Source organism: Theropithecus gelada, chromosome 4 (genome assembly GCF_003255815.1).
Source record: "Theropithecus gelada isolate Dixy chromosome 4, Tgel_1.0, whole genome shotgun sequence".
In the NCBI taxonomy this organism is placed as follows: Eukaryota; Metazoa; Chordata; class Mammalia; order Primates; family Cercopithecidae; genus Theropithecus; species Theropithecus gelada.
The window spans coordinates 123,848,615-123,867,006 of NC_037671.1; the positions used below are offsets into that span (position 1 = coordinate 123,848,615).

Genomic DNA, 18,392 nt, shown 5'->3' on the forward strand with positions numbered 1-18,392 from the left:
CTTCTGTCTCTCCATTTCCTTTGGTTTTCCTTTTTTTTTTTGAGACAGTCTTGCTCCGTTGCCCAGGCTGGAATGCAATGGCAAAATCTTGGCTCACTGCAACCTCCCGGGTTCAAGTAATTGCTCTGCCTCAACCTCCCAAGTAGCTGGGATTACAAGTGCGCGCCACCATGCCCAGCTCATTTTTTTTTTTTTTTTTTTTGTATTTTTAGTAGAGACAGGGTTTCGCGGTGTTGACCAGCCTTGTCTCAAACCCTTGACCTCAAAGTGCTGGGACTACAGGAGTGAGCCACCATGCCAGGCTTCCTTTGGTTTTCTCTGATTGATCCCCCTTTAGTATATGTTAGATATTCTACACTAATAATCTAAGTATCTTGTCTGTTTTACTTCTTTTTCTCTTTGATCTGTATTTAGGTAGATTTCCTCATTGTCCACCTATCTTATTAATATTTTCCCCCTCGATCCCTTATTTACTTAACCAAATTTCTAAGAGCTCTTTCTCTGTTTCTTTTTCTGGCATTCTAGTCATATTTCACGGATGCATTATTTTCTTTATCTCTGTGAGTCTCAGTGTTGTCAAACTTCCATCTGCTCTCTCCAGTTTCTCCCTTTTAGCTCCAGTTTTCTTAATGTTTGTGTTGATTTGTCCCCATTTTAAAGGTACTTTTTTCAAATGTCTGTTGAACCTTGGCTATCGACATTTGACAGCAAATCCCATGAAAGCTGAATGTAAAGTCTATGTATGTGGGCAAGGGTTACTGTTGCTAAGTCTCAAAGTGATGTTATTAGACCAGAATTTCCAAAGGTCCATTTACATATAAATCTTTCTTTCGACAAGTGCCTTCTGAGAGGGATCCATAAATCTTCTAGATCAGTATTCTGGGTACAGTCTTTCACTTCATCCTCCTGTTTTCAGTGAAGACCCTTTTCACCTTGTGCTAGTCCTGTTACCTCCAAAGCCAAGGACTCCATTCAACAGCCAATTTTCTTTTCAGCCCTTAGAAAGTTTCAAAGCCTCTAATTCCTGAGTCTTCCTAGGGCTGGGACACACTTGCCTGCTTTTGTCTTGATGTCCTCCCAGTAAGACTTCTCTGCTCTGGCAAGTTAGAGACCTCTCATTTACATCTGCAAAATTCCACAGACTACGCTAATCTCGTCATTTCTTCTCTCATTCTCTTTGTTCCTATGCATTTGAACAAATTTGTATTCCTTTATTGTTATTTTAATGTGATAAAAACATGATTTCCCATCTACTGTCCGCTAAAAGTTGGGCTATATTCCTAAGTTACAAATCACTAGCTTTTCTAACTCAATGTAACTTCTTAGCTTCTCAGCAAGAAGATAAAAGTTATAAAACTCAAACAACAAGCCCTTTTATTTAATTCTACCTATAGCTAACAAGAGAGGCACAAGACCTCCACACTGAATACCATGAAACACTGCCGAGAGAATTTAAACCACTAAGTAAATAAAGAGATACACTCTGCTCACAAATTGGAAGACTAAGTATTATTAGGATGAGAAGTCTCTCAAAGTTCATCTACAGAGGTAATGCAAACCCAATCACAATCCCAGAAGGTTCTGGGTAGACACTGACAAGCTGATTCTAAAATTTATAAAGAAACACAAACAACCGAGAATAAACAAAGCAATTTTTTAAAATAATGAACAAAACTGGCAAATACTTTACATAATTTTAAGACTTATTATAAATCTACAGTAATTAAGGCAGCTTGGTATTGGTAAAAAGATAGACATATATATCAATGGAACAGAAAAGAGACAAGAATTAGAACCACACATATATGTGGTCAGTTGCTTTTGGGGTAATTTTTATTTTCTTTAATTTGCCTTTTAATATTTTTCTTATTTTATAATAGAAACATATTACTTTTGTAATGGAAGGGAGACTGCTTTTTAAAAATATACATTTAGCACATGATTTGCAATTTATCAGATTCTAAACGACATGGTGGGGTGAAAATCTAGGTTTAATTTGATTTAAAGAAAATCTTCCATTTAAATGCAGAGTAGAAAGAGCTACTGATTTGATCAAGTTCCTTACCCGGGCAATGCAGTAATCCTTAGGGTTTTCTTTTTCCAGACCATACTTCTCTAAAGCTTCAGCCACAGCAAAGTCTGCAGGATCTGTAGTAGACAGCAGGATTGTCTTGTAGGGAATATTTGGTTTTAAACTATCTGCATAAATTCTCAATGTTCCACCTGAAAAAACATTTTGACATCTTTGAGTACAACTTACTTTATGCCAATAACAGAGGTAGCTAACATTTACAGTCACTTGAGAAAAAGGTACCTGCATTCTAGCTATAATGAGTACAAAGACAATCTGCCTAATAACGATTTTTTTCATTTCCTGTTAGATAACATATAATAGCAGTAACTAGTTGATCTAGTGACATTTAGAAACCATGAACAATCCAGTATGACAAAGATCATTTTCATCTTCTCTCTTCAAGCCAAAGGAGTTTTTATAACAATGAACTGATTTCCACTATAGTGAGGAAAGAAAAGGAAGGAACACCAGAATTTCTCTATGGTGCTGCTCTTTATTCAACTGCTTTCCCATTTCCTTACCTACATATTATCATATACCTATTCCTCCCATTTTCCTACTTCCTGATCATCAATCTGAAACAAACTAAAAACCCAGATAAAGTTAATATTAACCCACTAAATAAATTCATTTTTAAAAAGTGAAGTAGGAACCAGAAGATCTCAGGTGCTCGAGGCCAAATATTTTTCATGAGAGATTTGCCAACAGAGCAAAGTTCTATTTTTACTTCCAGGCACTACAAACTACAATGTCCTTTATAGCTGTGAATTTATTTAGGTGAAAAAAAGAAAACCAACTACAGCAGAACAATTTGGATATCCTGACATTTTCTTTTGTGTTTCTTTTTAATGGAAATCTACATGTATATGTCATAATATTGTCACTTTTGGTGTCATAATCTGCTTTCTACCTATGGTCCAAGATTAATATGCCCTGAAATCTGAAGTCTAGATGAAAGGATACTGAGGTAAGAAATTAAGATAGGCTCCACAGTCCCATTAAGACAGTGTGCCCCCTAGGTATGCACTCTAGCTTCTTTAACTCTCAATTTTCTCACCTGTAATTTAAGAGAGCTAGATTAGAAAATCTGTGGGTTTCTTGAAGCAAATTCTTAATTTCCATGATTCTATTACTTTTTAATTCTAATGCAGTTATTTCAGCTGCTGAATATTTCTCATACTCTCTTTTTCAACAAGTCTGGCACAAATTGCATTTTGATAACTTAGCTCACAGTAAAATCATGTTGGCCTTTTAAGAAACCAACTAGTCCACAGTAGTATTAGAATATGGACCTGATAAGCCGGGCCAGGGGAATCACAGGTTGCAGCACATCTTTACCATGTGCACGCTCACACTGCCCCGGGGCTCCCCTGTTCCAATGCAGAGGAACAGCAATAAGCAGGTCAGATGATGTTCCTGCCTCAACAGCTTACATTCTGTGGTTGGGAGGCAGGATGCAGAGGAAGAAGACTAACAAGAAAACAAATAAATACCTTTAAAATAGTGACATACATTGTGAAATATAAAAGGTTGTGAGAAAGAACATGACCGAGAGCATCCTAAGCTTGGGTAACTGGCCAAGAACTCTCTGAAGAATAAACATTTGAATTCAGACCTGAACAACAAGACAGAAGTAACCATGTGAAAATCTAAAGGAAGGGCTTTGTCTCAGCAGAGGACCAGCAGCTGCTAAGGCCCAGGGTTGGGGTACGTCTGGTTGGGTTCACTGGCCAGTACGGACAGAGCGAGGGGAAAAGGGGCAGATGAGGTCAGAAACCAGATGAGACCAGATCCTACAGGACTTCTCAGACCATGATCACATCATGAGTTTGAATTATTCCAGTTAAAGTGAGAGCCACTGGAACGGTTTAAGTTCTGTATGTATGAGTGTGTGTGTGTGTGTGCGCGTGCGCGTGCAAGAGAGAGTGCACATGTATGACTGTGTGTCTGCGTGCATGTGTCTAAGGAGGTGGGCAAAATGTCATTTGTGCTTTCCAAAGAGGATCCTGCCTTTTGGGTGAAGATAGGGAGATCAGCAACAGGAGAGGAGTCCATTTAAACTGTGTGTTTTCCATGACACCAGAATGCACACTCCTTATTTAATTACACTCCACATCCAAATACAGGCCTCAAGAAAGTCACAAAAAAAACATATGTACAATAGGATGAGTAAACAATTAGGTAGACTGCAGTTAACATCTATATGATTTTGGTTAGTGTCCCGTTTTGAAGATGAAGAAACTGTGGCTCTTGGTTTGTGCACAGTGGTTCCAACTGTACCCTGACCCCAGCTCCATGTGCTTCTGCACTTCACAGTGCCCTGCTACTCCTAAGACTGTGCGCTAAAAAGCCCAAGAAGAGGAAGAATCAACTAAAACTTATCTTACAATTTTGTTAATTTATCAGTGAAAAAAAACCATAACAATAAATGGTGGTAGAATATTTGTGACACGAATTAATTGAGATATGTAGGGCATTTTGGGGTCAACTACATTTTGAAGCCATCATGAAGCAAATATAACTGTTAAAAAATACAAAGTTCAGGGGCAAAGCTTGTTATGAATTATGATGCCTGATCACCTGTGAGGTGAGTTTAACAGAACCAAATTAAGGGGGACATGTAGGTTCTGTCATCAGAACTTGAGAAACTAATCCTTGGGGTAAAAGAGAGAAAAATAACAGCCACAGTTGTCACTCTTAGAGAAGGGGTATTCACAGATGCCCTTGTCTGCAGCCCACACTAAAGAATCAACCTGATAGCTAAGCTGATAGCTGCAGTAGGCTGTAAGGATATATTTTTTCAGAGCAAGTTATTTGTTAAAACTAACAAATAAAAACCTTAGACTTCATTAATACTTTTGGCTTCGTTAGTATTAACCATAAAGGGTCATTTTTTGTTATCAATATTTAGTTAAGAGTTTCCTCAGAGTCTACATATAGAAAATGTTCCTTCTACCCCCAATCACCCCTTTAATAGACAAGCTGTACTTACATGTTCTGCTATTTCTCCTCCTAATTCTTTGCAATTTTTCCTGTTTTCTTTGCTGATTCCTCTTATCAATGGCTTTCCCTTAAGTTTCTGAATCACCTATACACTGTCTAACGACACTGATCACTCCCAAACCCTAATCACCATGTGCTACTGAAACACTAGCCTAAAATATATCCCATATCCCACCAGCACTTCATGTGACACACATAAACAAAACCTACCTTCCACCCCCAAACGTTCTTTCATTCTACAGTCCATCAACATCTTTCCAATAAAAAGCAGAGGGGCCATCCTGAATGCCTCCCCTCCTCAGTAAAATCCAGTCTATTGCCAGTTCCTGATAATTCTACCTCTTAAATATTTCTTCAGACCTTTCTCCCTTTATAGTCCTGCTGTCAATGACACAGCTCAGAGGCCCCTTATTCTTCATATGGGCAAAGCAATAATTTTAATGGGCATGCCTGCTTCTAATCAGAATTCTCTCAAATCCATCTTCCACTCTGCTTCCACAGTAATCTCTCCAGATATAAAGCTCAGGCTACAATGAAAGCTTTCTAAACCCCTAGCTTAAAACTCATCAACAGCTTATTAACAAAGCATATCAAATTTTTCCATCAAAATACCCTCAATGGCAGTGCAAACTACATGGGGAAATCTGGGGACATAAGCTAAGTGACATACAAAAACTTCCTATTTCATCGTAAAAAATATATATATATATATATATAAATGTTACATTCTAACCACATTAAAGCATATTTCATTATAACAAATATTTTTAAAAGTTAGATACAAAAATTGACACTCCAAGCTAGCTATGTTTACCATGACTCACTACCTCTAGCCCATACTGGAATATTCTTTAAGGGAACCATAGAATAAATTCAGAAATTCATTTCAGTAATAATATCAAACTCATTCTTACAGTATACAAAGTGCCTTCAGGTCTGACATGTGGTTAGCACATGTAGCCATTGCTAAGCATTCCTCTTGTCTTTTAAAAACTTTTTACTACTCTTCTTCTTTATATTTTCTTTCAGACTCCTTATTTTCTTGTGTTTTTTTCGGTGCATATATTTAGAAATTATTTCAAATTCTTGACAGAACAAGACAAAATACATATAAACGAAGAATCATTCACATCTCAAATATAATCTATTAAAAGATTTATGGAACCAAGAAGTCCCGCACTCTCTGAGACCTTTTTTGAATCACTGGCACAACAAGTCCTGTGAAATATGTAATTAGGACTCAGTTATAGGGTGCTAAGGGTCAAAATAAGAACGAACGCTAGGGTGGGCCAACGCTCCCCGCAGATGGTGGCTCTCTGGACACTAGGCTGAAATATGCTCAGGAGAAATAGAGTCCTGAGCAGTGTCTGCGATGGACGCAGAAGCAAGTGACCGTGTATTCAATGTGTTACGTCTCATTTAGATCCCATCCCAAATAAAAGAATTATCTGAGGCAATCAGGAAAATTTAAACAATGACTAGTTATTTGATGCTATTAAGGAATTATTACCAATTATTTTATATTGATAATGATACTATGGTTATATTTTGTTTTGCTTTTTAAGGAATCTTTATCCTTCAGGAAAATATACCAAAATATTTATAGTTGAAAGAATGAGAAGTTAGGGATTTGCTTCCCGATAATAGTTTGAAAATGGAGGCAATGTATTTTGGAGTACAGAAGAAACCTCGGTGATCCGTACACGGGAGTTTATTGTATCTTTCTCTCTTTTTTTGTATATACTTGAAATTTTCTAGCTTTTTTTTTTTTTTTTTAAGAGCTGTATTGGGGGAAAGTATGAAACTAAACATATTCCTACGTGAACAGAACTATTGTACATAGGGTAGGCTGATTTTGTACCAGAAGTATATGGTACACATTTGTTAGGAAAAGGTTACTTCACCCATTGCTTTAATTAAAGCAGGTCTCATGCACGTATAAAGAGTGTAATTAAACAATGCTCTTTGTAACAGGTAGAACAGAGAAAAATACCAAGTTTGTACCTGAATCAGGCCGCCCATCTGAGCTCCGAAATTCCTGCATTCTCTTTTCCAATTTTTGTTGCCTCCGTCGTTTCATAACCACCTCAGGATTAGAAATGGTTCGAGTAAAGCTGGTTTCAGGCATGTCTTTGTAAACCTCAGCAGCCAGTCGAGAATTTTCACTATAAGAAAAAAAATGCCAACAATATTTTAAACACTGTTTTCTTATTGGAAATAGACACACTGTAGTCGTACAAAAATCAAAATGGCAGATGCTATTCGGCTACATCTGTACCCTAATAGGTCTGTTATGTACTATTTACCACATGTTAATTACTAATGATAAAGAATACAGTTTCTCTCAATACAAACGAATATACTGAACTACACAGAAATCTATCATTAAAAGTTTACATTAATAGTGAGTTTATTCATGAATAATGCTAAAAGAAAAATATATTGATTATACATTTCAGTAACTTCCACCAGTGTTACCCTAAAACAGACCAATATTATACCATGACCTTCCAACCACAAGAAAGAAATATAGGACTGAATATACTAATTTTGCAAAAATCTGTCTTAACATTATAGCACATTTAGGCTGGGCGTGATGGCTCACTCCTGTAATCCCAACACTTCGGGAGGCTGATGCGGGTGGATCACCCGAGGTCGAGTTTGAGACCAGCCTGACCAACATGGAGAAACCCCGTCTCTACTAAAAAAACAAAATTAGCCAAGCATGGTGGCAAATGCCTGTAATCCCAGTTACTTGGGACGCTGAGGCAGGAGAATCACTTGAACCCGAGAGGTGGAGGTTGCGGTGAGCCAAGATTGCGCGAACGCATTCCAGCTGGGCAACAAGAGCAAAACTCTATCTCAAAAAAAAAAAAAAAAAAAAAAAAAAAATTACAGCAAATTTTGATTTTTTTAACACCTAAAGGATTTAAAAAACATTAACTTCCCTGAAGTTAAATTTTCAAAAAGGAAATTGCTCCAACAGTTTCTGTGAAGGAGTCAAATGTATAGAATAAGCTGAAAACAACACTAGGTAATTGACATACTTAACTACATTTTGGTAAATACACTTCAAAGATATAATTTTTAATTATAAAAATAATTTAATTAAAAATAGTTAAGCTTTTAATCAAGTTGAACAACTTAACTTATTTTGAGTCAAATAATGTATCACCCCATAAATAGGATGATAAACAGAGCAAGTCATAAAGTAAAAGCATTTGGTACATTTTGGTTTATTTTGAGACAGGGTCTTGCTCTGTAGCCCAGGCTGGAGTGCAGTGGCACAGTCATTGCTCACTGCAACCTCAATCTCCGAGGCTCAAGCAATCCTCCCACCTTAGCCTCCTGAGTAGCTGAGGCTACAGGCATGAACCTAGCCTAAGTTTTAAATTCTCCTTTGATATTTTTCATGTATGAGCAATGTATCTTCATACATTTTTTTCTCTTGCATAACTGCATTTAATAGAGCCTTATTATGTGATACTAGACTCAAGTGTTTACATAGGCATCACCGCCTAGTAGATTTATATCTAAACCCCCTTTGATGCAACACAAAATAGGCTCAAATTCCACTATAAAGTATAGCTTATTCACTGACAAATGGTTAATATCCTCAATACGTACAGAACATTTGGAATCAATTTTAAAATGGGAAAAAGGCTTGGACAGGCCACTCCAACAAAAGAATATAAATGGTTAATAACTACATGGAAAGATGTTGCCTTATTAATGATAACAAATTCAATTTATGGAAGGTATTATGTACTGTAGAGATAACAGACCGTTCTGTGACACCCAAGAGTTGCAGGTGGAAAGAAAAGAGAAGTCTCCTGGGCTCCAGGACAGTGCGGGGCAGTCTGCCGATGGGTCCAGAACACATGAGAGTATCCCAACCCTGTTACCCAACCCTTCTTCTAGAATGCACCCTGAGAAAGTAATCAGATGAATTCCCTAAGTCGTAGAACAAGGATATTCACTGGAACATTTATTTAAAAACAAAACAAAGAACCACTATAAACAATCTATAAGTACACCAAAAATGGACTAGTTACATAAATTATGGAAGAACTATATAATACTGTATAATCATTTAAAAATGTTTTTGTGAAATATAAACATCTTAGTGGGAAAAATATCAAGTGAAAATCCAGTTGAAGAAACTGTGGTTACATTTCTGTTTAAAGCCTCTCTAGACAAGCCTATGAAACAGAAACATTTATAGAGAACAAACAAACTAGATGATGATTCTCTTTGGGTTCATGTGATGACAGGTGAATTCTTTAAGTTCTTTACCCTTTTTGGCAAATCTATATATTCTGACTTTCTAAAAAGAACATACATTATTTGATTTACAGAAAAGTAATGTATAGAATACCATGCAATCAAGACCAAGGCAACAGCAAGCTGCCTAAGAACAGGCATATGATAACCAAATGCACTAACTAAAAAGCCAAAAACTGCTGAAGGTGAAAACAGGAACTAGAAACTCCACATTAAGGGGAAAGTCTAGTTTCTCCTAATGTCTCTTTTTGTTATAGTGAAAATGCAATGATTTAACTTATTCCCTCAGCTCTGTGTCAGATCCTCAAACACTTAAATAGGTAACCATCTACAATGGAACTGGTGTGACAAAATAAGAAATGGGAGGTGGGAGTGGAGGGAACTAGCTGGTGATCTGAAGCTTAAAAGGGAAAATCTGCTTTTCACCTTGTCAGCCTCTGACTAGGCATTAAGTGTATCTGAGATATACAAGAGACAACTGCTGCCTCATGGCCAAAACCACAGAAATGAGGAAAAAACCCAGCTGAAGATGAAAAAGAAAAATAATGAAGTTAACAAGAGTTTATTTAAGATTAGCAAGGTTGTGAGTGCAGAGATTCTCCCCAAGCATAGCAAGACAGGCACTGCCAGCAATGAACCCTGCTTAGGTAAGCCCCTCTATCCTCCCTCCACACAGAAGAACTGGGAGTATACACCCAAATACATTTCCTGACTGATACTCATCCTTTCATAATTTATCTGAAAATTTAACAATTTTGGTGCAATAAAAACATCTGATTTGGAGCACAAAGACAGGGAAATATTTCCAAAACTGACTTACACATCCTCCCCTTGGAAAGGTCTATCATCTTTATCAGACGCCTGTCGCAATGCCTCTTTTTCTCTCTTCTTTTTTTCCTTCTTTTCTTTCTTTGACAGAGTTCTCTTGAAGTTCTGGATAACCCCTTCTTTTTCCTGCTTTTCAGGTCCATTACTTTGAGCCTTCTGATGAAAGTAACATTATCACCATATTGACTACTACACAGAATCACATAAAACTGCCTACGGCTTAGGTAACTTCATCTCACGTGCTGCCGAACATGTGAGCAAAGCTACTGAAACAGAGGAAGGTCTGGAGTAATGAGAATGGTCTTTTATCTTGATTCAGCTGACAGTTACATGGGTGTATTTATCAAAATCAATTGAACTGCACATTCAAGAACTGTGCATTTCACCGAATCTATATTTTACCTCATTTTAAAACTAACGAGCAAGCAAACTAAGAAACAAAAATCAAAGCCAGTCAGAAAACTGGGGTAGAAATGATGAAATCTGATTTTCAGTAAAACTCCAGGTAATTTACATAAAGTAACCTGAATAAAAGAAACCTAACAAAATTATAAAAACAAAGAATGAATAATAGACAAATCAAGCAGTTTTTAACTTTAAAGGAAATGTTAAGAGTAACCATAATAAATTGGCTTTTATGAAACAGTTGTAAGTATTACGTTTGTGCAAAAATCTCTAACTTCGTTTCCAGATCTGATTTATTTGCTTGCTTCTTCTTAATTTGTATTTTAACCTTGAACAATGGCCTGCTGGCAGATGACAGAGATTCATTATTTTTATGGATAACTTAAGAAAATAACTATGAAAAACAAGGAAAAGAATGGCTATTGTGATGGGAAAGAAAACTGCCTTCTGCTCTATAAGTTAGGGAAGAAAATCATGTGAACATTGCCATTTGATTCATAGATGCTTGGAGCACTGCACTGGTCTGGTCTTAGGAGTTCCAATACATGTCAATGAGGGTTTGTGGTCCATAGCAAAATCTACAGAATGAAATAGCATCTGCTGAAATTGTGGAGCAGAAATGAAATAAATCACGTATAGCATTAACAATGGACAGGCATTCTTAACTTTTTTTGGATTTGCTGAAAATATAACACGTCACTAAACACAGTAACAAATAAGGTCAAGAATACATTTTGTACATCTCCATGACTCTTCAACATGGAACAGTGACATCACACAAAATGAAAAATTTATGCTGCTAAAAGTGATTAAGGACAGTCTTCCCAATCTGTTGGGGGGCAGGGCGGGGCTGGGGGGAGGGGGAAATTAAATGGAAGATTTTCTGTAAAAATATTCTTCACCTTTGCATTTGCTATCATTTGTCTATAATGAATTCTTGTATAAGATGCCACTTGATTTAGCACAAAATAAACACAGCAGCACAGAATTCCAGATATTCTACCACCTAGAAAGTTTTAGAATCATTCTATTCCATCATTCAAGAAAGTTTACTAATTCCTAACCCTGCACAAAATGAAAAGGCTTTAAATGAGCCAAAGTTGCATCAAAAAGTTCACAAATAGATATAAAAGCGTTATTTTCCCTTTTGATCCTTATTAGAACAATTCTGATTTTATATTTTTGGAAAAAAAAAAAATCAACTGGAGCTGATCGCCTGATCATTAAATCTCGCGGTAACAAGTTTACATCAATATTCTTTGAAAAGGTGAGAAACAATATCTGGAATTACTAGTTGAGATAAAGGATAAAGTAGGGAGAAAAAGGCTTCTTTTAAATTATTTTCTGCGAGGAGGGTAAAAGGCTTTATAAACAGAAGCAAAAAAGAGAAGGAACTCCTGTAACAAAACATCAGTCTCCTGTTTATCTGTCAGACCTGGCCCTGGACCAAGACCGGCATAAAATACTGAGGGTTCCTACCTTAGGAGGAATGGCGTCATTCTCATTCTTAAGAACAAATCTGCCTTCCCGGTCATCTTTGTTCCAATTCAATTGTACAACTAGAGGTTTCTCATCTATGTCCAATCTTCTTTCTTCTTCAAAACATGAAATGAAAAAAAGAATAAGCTATGGTTATTTCATGGAACTAGCTAATACAAGCATTCTGATGTACATTTAATTTTACAAAGTACCTACTTGCAAATTGAAATGTATTGTTCAAAATGTAAAATCATTAGTTTTAATTAATTTGATATTTTGTTGCTACTGTATGTTTATCACATATCCAGTGCCAGACACTGAACAGAGGCAATTCCCTCATTTAGATCTAACTGGGAAAATAAGAGAAATATACATGAAATAAGAAAAAAGTATACATGGTTTTTGCTAAAAGCTTATTTCTGTAAATCAAATGATCTCATATGCAACTGGAAAATAAGGATAGAATGTTAATACCACACAGAAGTTCCACTGATTCTATGAGATTGTTCTCATCATATTAATGTTGTACCCTACATGAAGCAATGGCAGCAGCCCCCACTGGTCTTGGAAGTGATGACTGCACTATTCTTCCTATCTCTGTGCATCTGATCCTTGTCTCCAAAATTTGCCCACTTCAACACTCACCTCTCCTTCTGCCATAGAGTTACCATTACTTTTCTTATATAAAGGACTATATTTGGTATATTATTTATTTCATTAGCAAGCCTCCCAGGCACACTTATCAGGAACATGGTACTCCAGAGGGTCTCCGTGAGAGCCTCACACAACCTGACCACCTCCCAGAGGCCTACAGTCACTGGAAGCTGTGGAAGAAAGGCAGCACTGAAGGATGGACCTGCTCCTACTGGCCAAGATACTCATCCCAGGGTGGAGAAGACTAAGGAAGCAGGAGCTGGCAACAGATCTGAGGCTGCAAGGCCCACACAGAAGTCAGGCCACACTCCCCGGGAATTCTCCTTGCCGCTTGGAGAAATCCATTCACTCTGCTCAAACCTTCAACTGTTCTTTGAGCCACTGCTACAAATTTAAACAGGTATTGAGTGACCTACCCAAATCTTTATCTTAAAGTCCCTATCTTTTAGTACACAATTTGGCAGAATTTGAGATTTTTTAGAAATGCCTTTTTCAGAAACATGTCACAGGAATGCTCTGTAACCTAAATGTCAGTAACACAAGAATCGGCACTTTCAGGGTTGAGTAAGAAAAGTAAAATTCACCATAAAATAAAATCACTGACTCCCTATCCAAACATCACTCCCTGCTGTCCAGCCCTGCCCACTTCCCAGCACCCTATCAGTCACATCACCTCAAGGTCAGAATGCATGTGACAATGCCCTGTCACACAAACTGCAAACTGCTACACTTTGCAAAAAAGGACAGGACTGCACGATGCTGGCTGGGCTCACTCCTAGAATACCAGCACTTTGGGAGGCCAAGGTGGGTAGATCGATTGAGCTCAAGAGTATGAGACCAGCCTGGGCAACATGGCGAGACCCCAACTCCACCAAAAAGAAAAAGAAAAAGAAAAAGGAAAAAAAAAAAAAGAAAAGAAAAGAAGAAGAAATTAGCCGAGTGTGGTGCTGTGTGCTTGTAGTCCCAGCTACTCGGAGGGCTGAGGTGGGAGAATCGCTTGAGTCCAAGAGGTTGAGGCCACAGTGAACTGTGATGGCACCACTGCACTCCACCCTGGGTGACAAAGTGAGACCCTGTCTCAAAAAAAAAGATTGCACAATGCTGATTAAAGTGATAGTAAAAACTCCATCAAGCACAAACTGGGCCAGTGATAAATGAGGATCAGACAGACCAATTATTAACTAAAGAGACAACTGATAAGGATGAAGATAACACAGACTCCTTGCAAGAGAAAGATGTGATTTTCCAAGGACTGGAAGACGTTCTGAGAAATACTGGTTGAAGTCCTAAACTCAAAGTGCTCTTCATAATCACATCCCAACAGTCACACAGAAAGTCAAGAAAGACAGCCCAAGACAAAGTCTTTGTTTTTCAATTAGTCCATATTTGAAGCAGTAAGTGATAAATATGAGACAGACTTTGTTTTTCTAACAAAGGTCTCCAAACGTTGTCATCATTTACTATAAAATTTGATTCCAGACGAGGGTCTCACTATGTAGCCCAGGCAGATCTCAAACTCTCGATTTTAAGTAGCCCTCCCACCTCAGCCTCTTGAGTAGCTGTGACTATAGGTACATGCTACCACATCCAGCTTTGATCCTAGTTTTAAATGTGTTTTTTTAAGGGACCTTTTACAGATACTAAGTATCTCTGGAAAACAGTACTCTCCTGTATTAGTAATAATATATTACAATAAAAACACTAGGTGAGGCAGTACAAACAAAAGATCACTTTGGTTAGGTTATTCAATGAAACGATGCCCAGAGACTATGTGACCAGGTCAGCCCTTGAAGGAAAGGATAAGTTGTTCCAGAAAACTGTCAGAAAGATAGGCAGAACAACATGGTGAGGGCACAAGGGTCTTACTACAGCCTCACACAGGGGACGATAACTATTAATTTGAAAAAGCACTTTCAATGCTATGCCAAAAATTTAAGTTTTAAATGAGCAAGTTTACTAACACCACCCTCCCCATAAAAAATGACACCATAGTGATGACAACAATGATGATACTGATAGTTCTACCGCTAATAGTGTTGACAAAGATTATCCAGGTGATTATATACAGGATATGCTAAAAGGAGGCTGGTAATTATCAACTGGAAATGAAAACCAGAGTAACAAATTAGGGATAGAAGAGTAAGTCTGAATTCCTTTCACAAACCAAAATTAACAAATTGTTCTTGTTGCACAATTTTTACTAGATGAAAATCCTTCAGAGCGCAACTTTTAGAGGACTAACATTAACAATTATGTATAAATCATAAAAGTAAAGCAAGAAGAGGGCTGAGATATTCTAAAGCGCATGTGGGTAAGCAGTGAAGGTAAAGAGGGAACTGGGTCCTACCGTATCTTTATGCATTTAAGATCTCTTCTGCCTTAGTGGTTTCATACACGTTTTTAAAGTAGCATGATCCTTTTTTATGTTTCCTATTGAATTCACACAAAGACTTGTACTATATAAAAAGAATAGATGCAGAGCTTCCCTGTGGCTGAAGGCTTGGGGCTGGGGCTTTAGCTCACTAGGGCTGCGTTAGGCAAACATGCTGAGGCGATCCCCGGGCACTGAGGAGTATTTAAATATTCAAGAGAAACAAGGTGCATGTGCCAGACACCAAAATAACTGGTTCAGGTAGGTCGGGCGCAGTGGCTCATGAGGTCAGGAGATCGAAACCATCCTGGCTAACACGGTGAAACCCTGTCTCTACTAAAAGTACAAAAAATTAGCCAGGCGTGGTGGCGGGCACCTGTAGTCCCAGCTCCTCGGGAGGCTGAGGCAGGAGAACAGCCTAAACCCAGGAGACGGAGCTTGCAGTGAGCCAAGATCGTGCCACTGCACTCCAGCCCGGGCGACAGAGCGAGACTCCATCTCAAAAAAAAAAGAACTGGTTCACGTGGCTCCGGGACCACAGTACACTGCACAGCATCTCTTCTGTCGGCATCACATACATACAAAGCTGGGTTTTCCATAACACTGTAATAAACAAGCAGCACTGTCTGAAAATCAACATGGACAAGAAGTGAGGGCTCCCGGGGTCTGAGGAGCTCGGAAAGGCCCAAGAGGCACAACTGTCCCAGCAGACAGCAGCTATGATTAAGAAGAAAATGAAAGCTTTAGTTTTCCATCATTTTATGTGTACTATTTTTCAAAATCTACCTAATTGTTCACTGTTAAACACTTACTAACCTACCTGAATCTAACTACTTAATGAAATGGACTATCAGGTATTTCCTTTGGCCTAATGGTGCCATTATTAAAAAACTACTGAGACGATAAGGGTTCTGTAGCCCAGAGAAGACTGAGAACCTGCAGGCTAGGGCTTTTCTCATACCTGAGGCACTGGTGAAAACAAAGGTGTGGAAGGGTACCTGAGGGAGTGGGGAAGACACCATTTTCCTTCTTCTTTAACCATCTTTTTGTTTTCACCCTTTCTTTAAAAAATCAAAATCATCCAATTTTTAGATCTCAAACTCCAATCTTACAAATTATTCAAAGACTTCACACTTGACAGTATTCAACTAACTGAACAGCACAGACTAAAAAGAAAAAAAGGTGGAAGCGACAGAGATTTTATTCTTTGTAACCTATTTACAAAGATTCTAAGGTAAAGGAAAAACTCAGCTTCAGAAAAATCATCCAAAATTGAGAACACCCTCTATTGTCAAATTTAGTTTTGGCATTAATGAGGAAGGTAATATCCTCATAACCTTAAGAAAAAAACTGAGCAAACAACAATAACGAAAAAATGGCCTGACTTACATACTACTGAGGGAAAAAGGATTTAGTCACACCTGAAAATCCCACAAATTACAAACACTTTAGTCTAATTTCATATGTACAAATAAAGCAGTATTTTTTAAGTAAAAAAAATGTTCAAAAAAGATCTGTGGATGGAACTTAAAAGAGGTATTCAAATTAGGTTTGTGGTATACATAAATCATTTATTTGCTGCACCAACTATAATTTGTATTTCACTAAAACAGGTTACTCAACATTTCCAAAACACCAATGAGAAAATTTAAAAATTTCTACTTTCATTTTATTAATTTTTTTAGAGACAAGGTGTCACTCTGTCACCTAGGGTGGAGTGCAGTGGCACGATCCTAGTTCACTGAAGTCTCAAACTCCTGGACTCAAGTGATCCTCCTACCTCAGCATCCCATGTAGCTGGGACTATAGGCATGTGCCATGATGCCCAGCTGACTTATTTTTTAATTTTTTTGTGGAGACAGGTCTCACTATGTTGCCTCAAGCAATCTTCCCATCTCAGCCTCCCCAAGTGCCAGGATTACAGGCACAACCCATGGCACTCACCCAAATTTCCACATTTCTTAATCAGTCTTTAGTTGTCATTTGATATCGCTATATAAGATATTTTCAGAAATTTCTAATGTTAACACAAGTAGAAATTACTAAATACATAAGGAGGTTTCTTTAAGATACATACCCTAAATTATACCCAAAGAATAATGAAAATATATTGCTTCAGAAGGCAAAAATAGTACAGCAAGATTGATGACTCATACCCATATATTTAACTGTGTTACAATTATAATAATATAATATCTACATAAGAGCCATATAAAACATTCTCAAAAAGCAGGTCGCATACTACACACTGTATGTGACACCCAGATATGCTGGATAAATGTAACGCTACTTATCTTTGAAGAAATAAGCATATGCAAAATTAATATATTCATTCTAACTTCCAACAGATATATGTGCCAGGGATTTATAAGAACAATTCCCAGACATAACACAGTTTTCTCAGCCTGCCAACTACTCTCCTACCCAGCAAAAGAGAAGAAAGATGGAGATGAGCAGTAAACCTGTGACATGACCACAATGCCCTGGACAAGCTGTCTCTTCACAGGTCAGGTCACACCTCCAGCAAACCCTTCCTGTATACACTGACCTCCGCTGACATGCACTTCATAGAGTGAATACTTGGGAGAGGACAGCATTCGCATATCAGGTCGAAATTTCTCTGCGAGCGTTTCGATTACATCTTGAGTGGTGGCAGTACTAGAGACCCGAATACATTTTGTTGCAAAGTTTCCAGCAGCTTTATCTTGAAAATAAAATCTCATCACTCCATGGAACTCCAAATCCTAAAAGAAAACAAAATGGTACATTTTTGGAAAACAACACTCTGAAAAGGATTAACTTTTTGTAATAATAAATGAGAAAGTCTGTTCATCGCTTTTTAAAAAAATGCTTCTTTATCATAAACATCTGAGACTAACTAAGAGCGAGGCGTTTTTAGTCTTCAAGTTTCATTTCTGACTTTGGACAAGTTACTTACAATTTCTCTTTGCCTCACCTGTCTCATGTATGAAATAATGGCTGTCAAATAGATGATGTTATCAACAGCTAACATCTATTGAGTCCTCGGCAAGTGGTAGGCACACCATGACACACAATATTTATAAGAATGCAGCTCAACAAATACTATTATTTAACCCTATTTCAAGATCTAGTCGTGCAAACTCATAGAGTTGAGTTCAGTGCTCGAGCTGGTATGTGGCAGATCCAGAGTTAAGACCCGGATCCACCAGACTCCAAAGTCCATGCCTGTACTGCCCGTGAGGTCCCTTTCCAGCTCCAAGGGTCAAAAGCCTACATGAAAAAGTTCCTTTTAAAAAGAGGGAAATGTTGGTC

The 18,392-nt window shown here is 37.7% G+C and overlaps 1 protein-coding gene across 6 annotated transcripts in view; it reads right to left on the reverse strand.

Moving 5' to 3' along the window:
• Positions 1-18,392, reverse strand: part of AFDN (afadin, adherens junction formation factor) — a 141,859-nt gene that overhangs the window by 85,394 nt on the left and 38,073 nt on the right. For 3 of the 6 annotated variants that reach the window (XM_025382805.1, XM_025382804.1, XM_025382807.1), the window contains exons 2-6: positions 17,647-17,842; positions 12,074-12,186; positions 10,182-10,345; positions 7,082-7,242; positions 2,066-2,223 (exon numbers count right to left, since the gene is read on the reverse strand). In XM_025382805.1, the coding sequence (XP_025238590.1) occupies positions 2,066-2,223; positions 7,082-7,242; positions 10,182-10,345; positions 12,074-12,186; positions 17,647-17,842 (792 nt within the window). Of the gene's footprint in view, positions 1-2,065; positions 2,224-7,081; positions 7,243-10,181; positions 10,346-12,073; positions 12,190-17,646; positions 17,843-18,392 lie in introns of all 6 variants that reach the window. The other 3 variants (XM_025382806.1, XM_025382808.1, XM_025382803.1) reach the window with 2 other exon arrangements.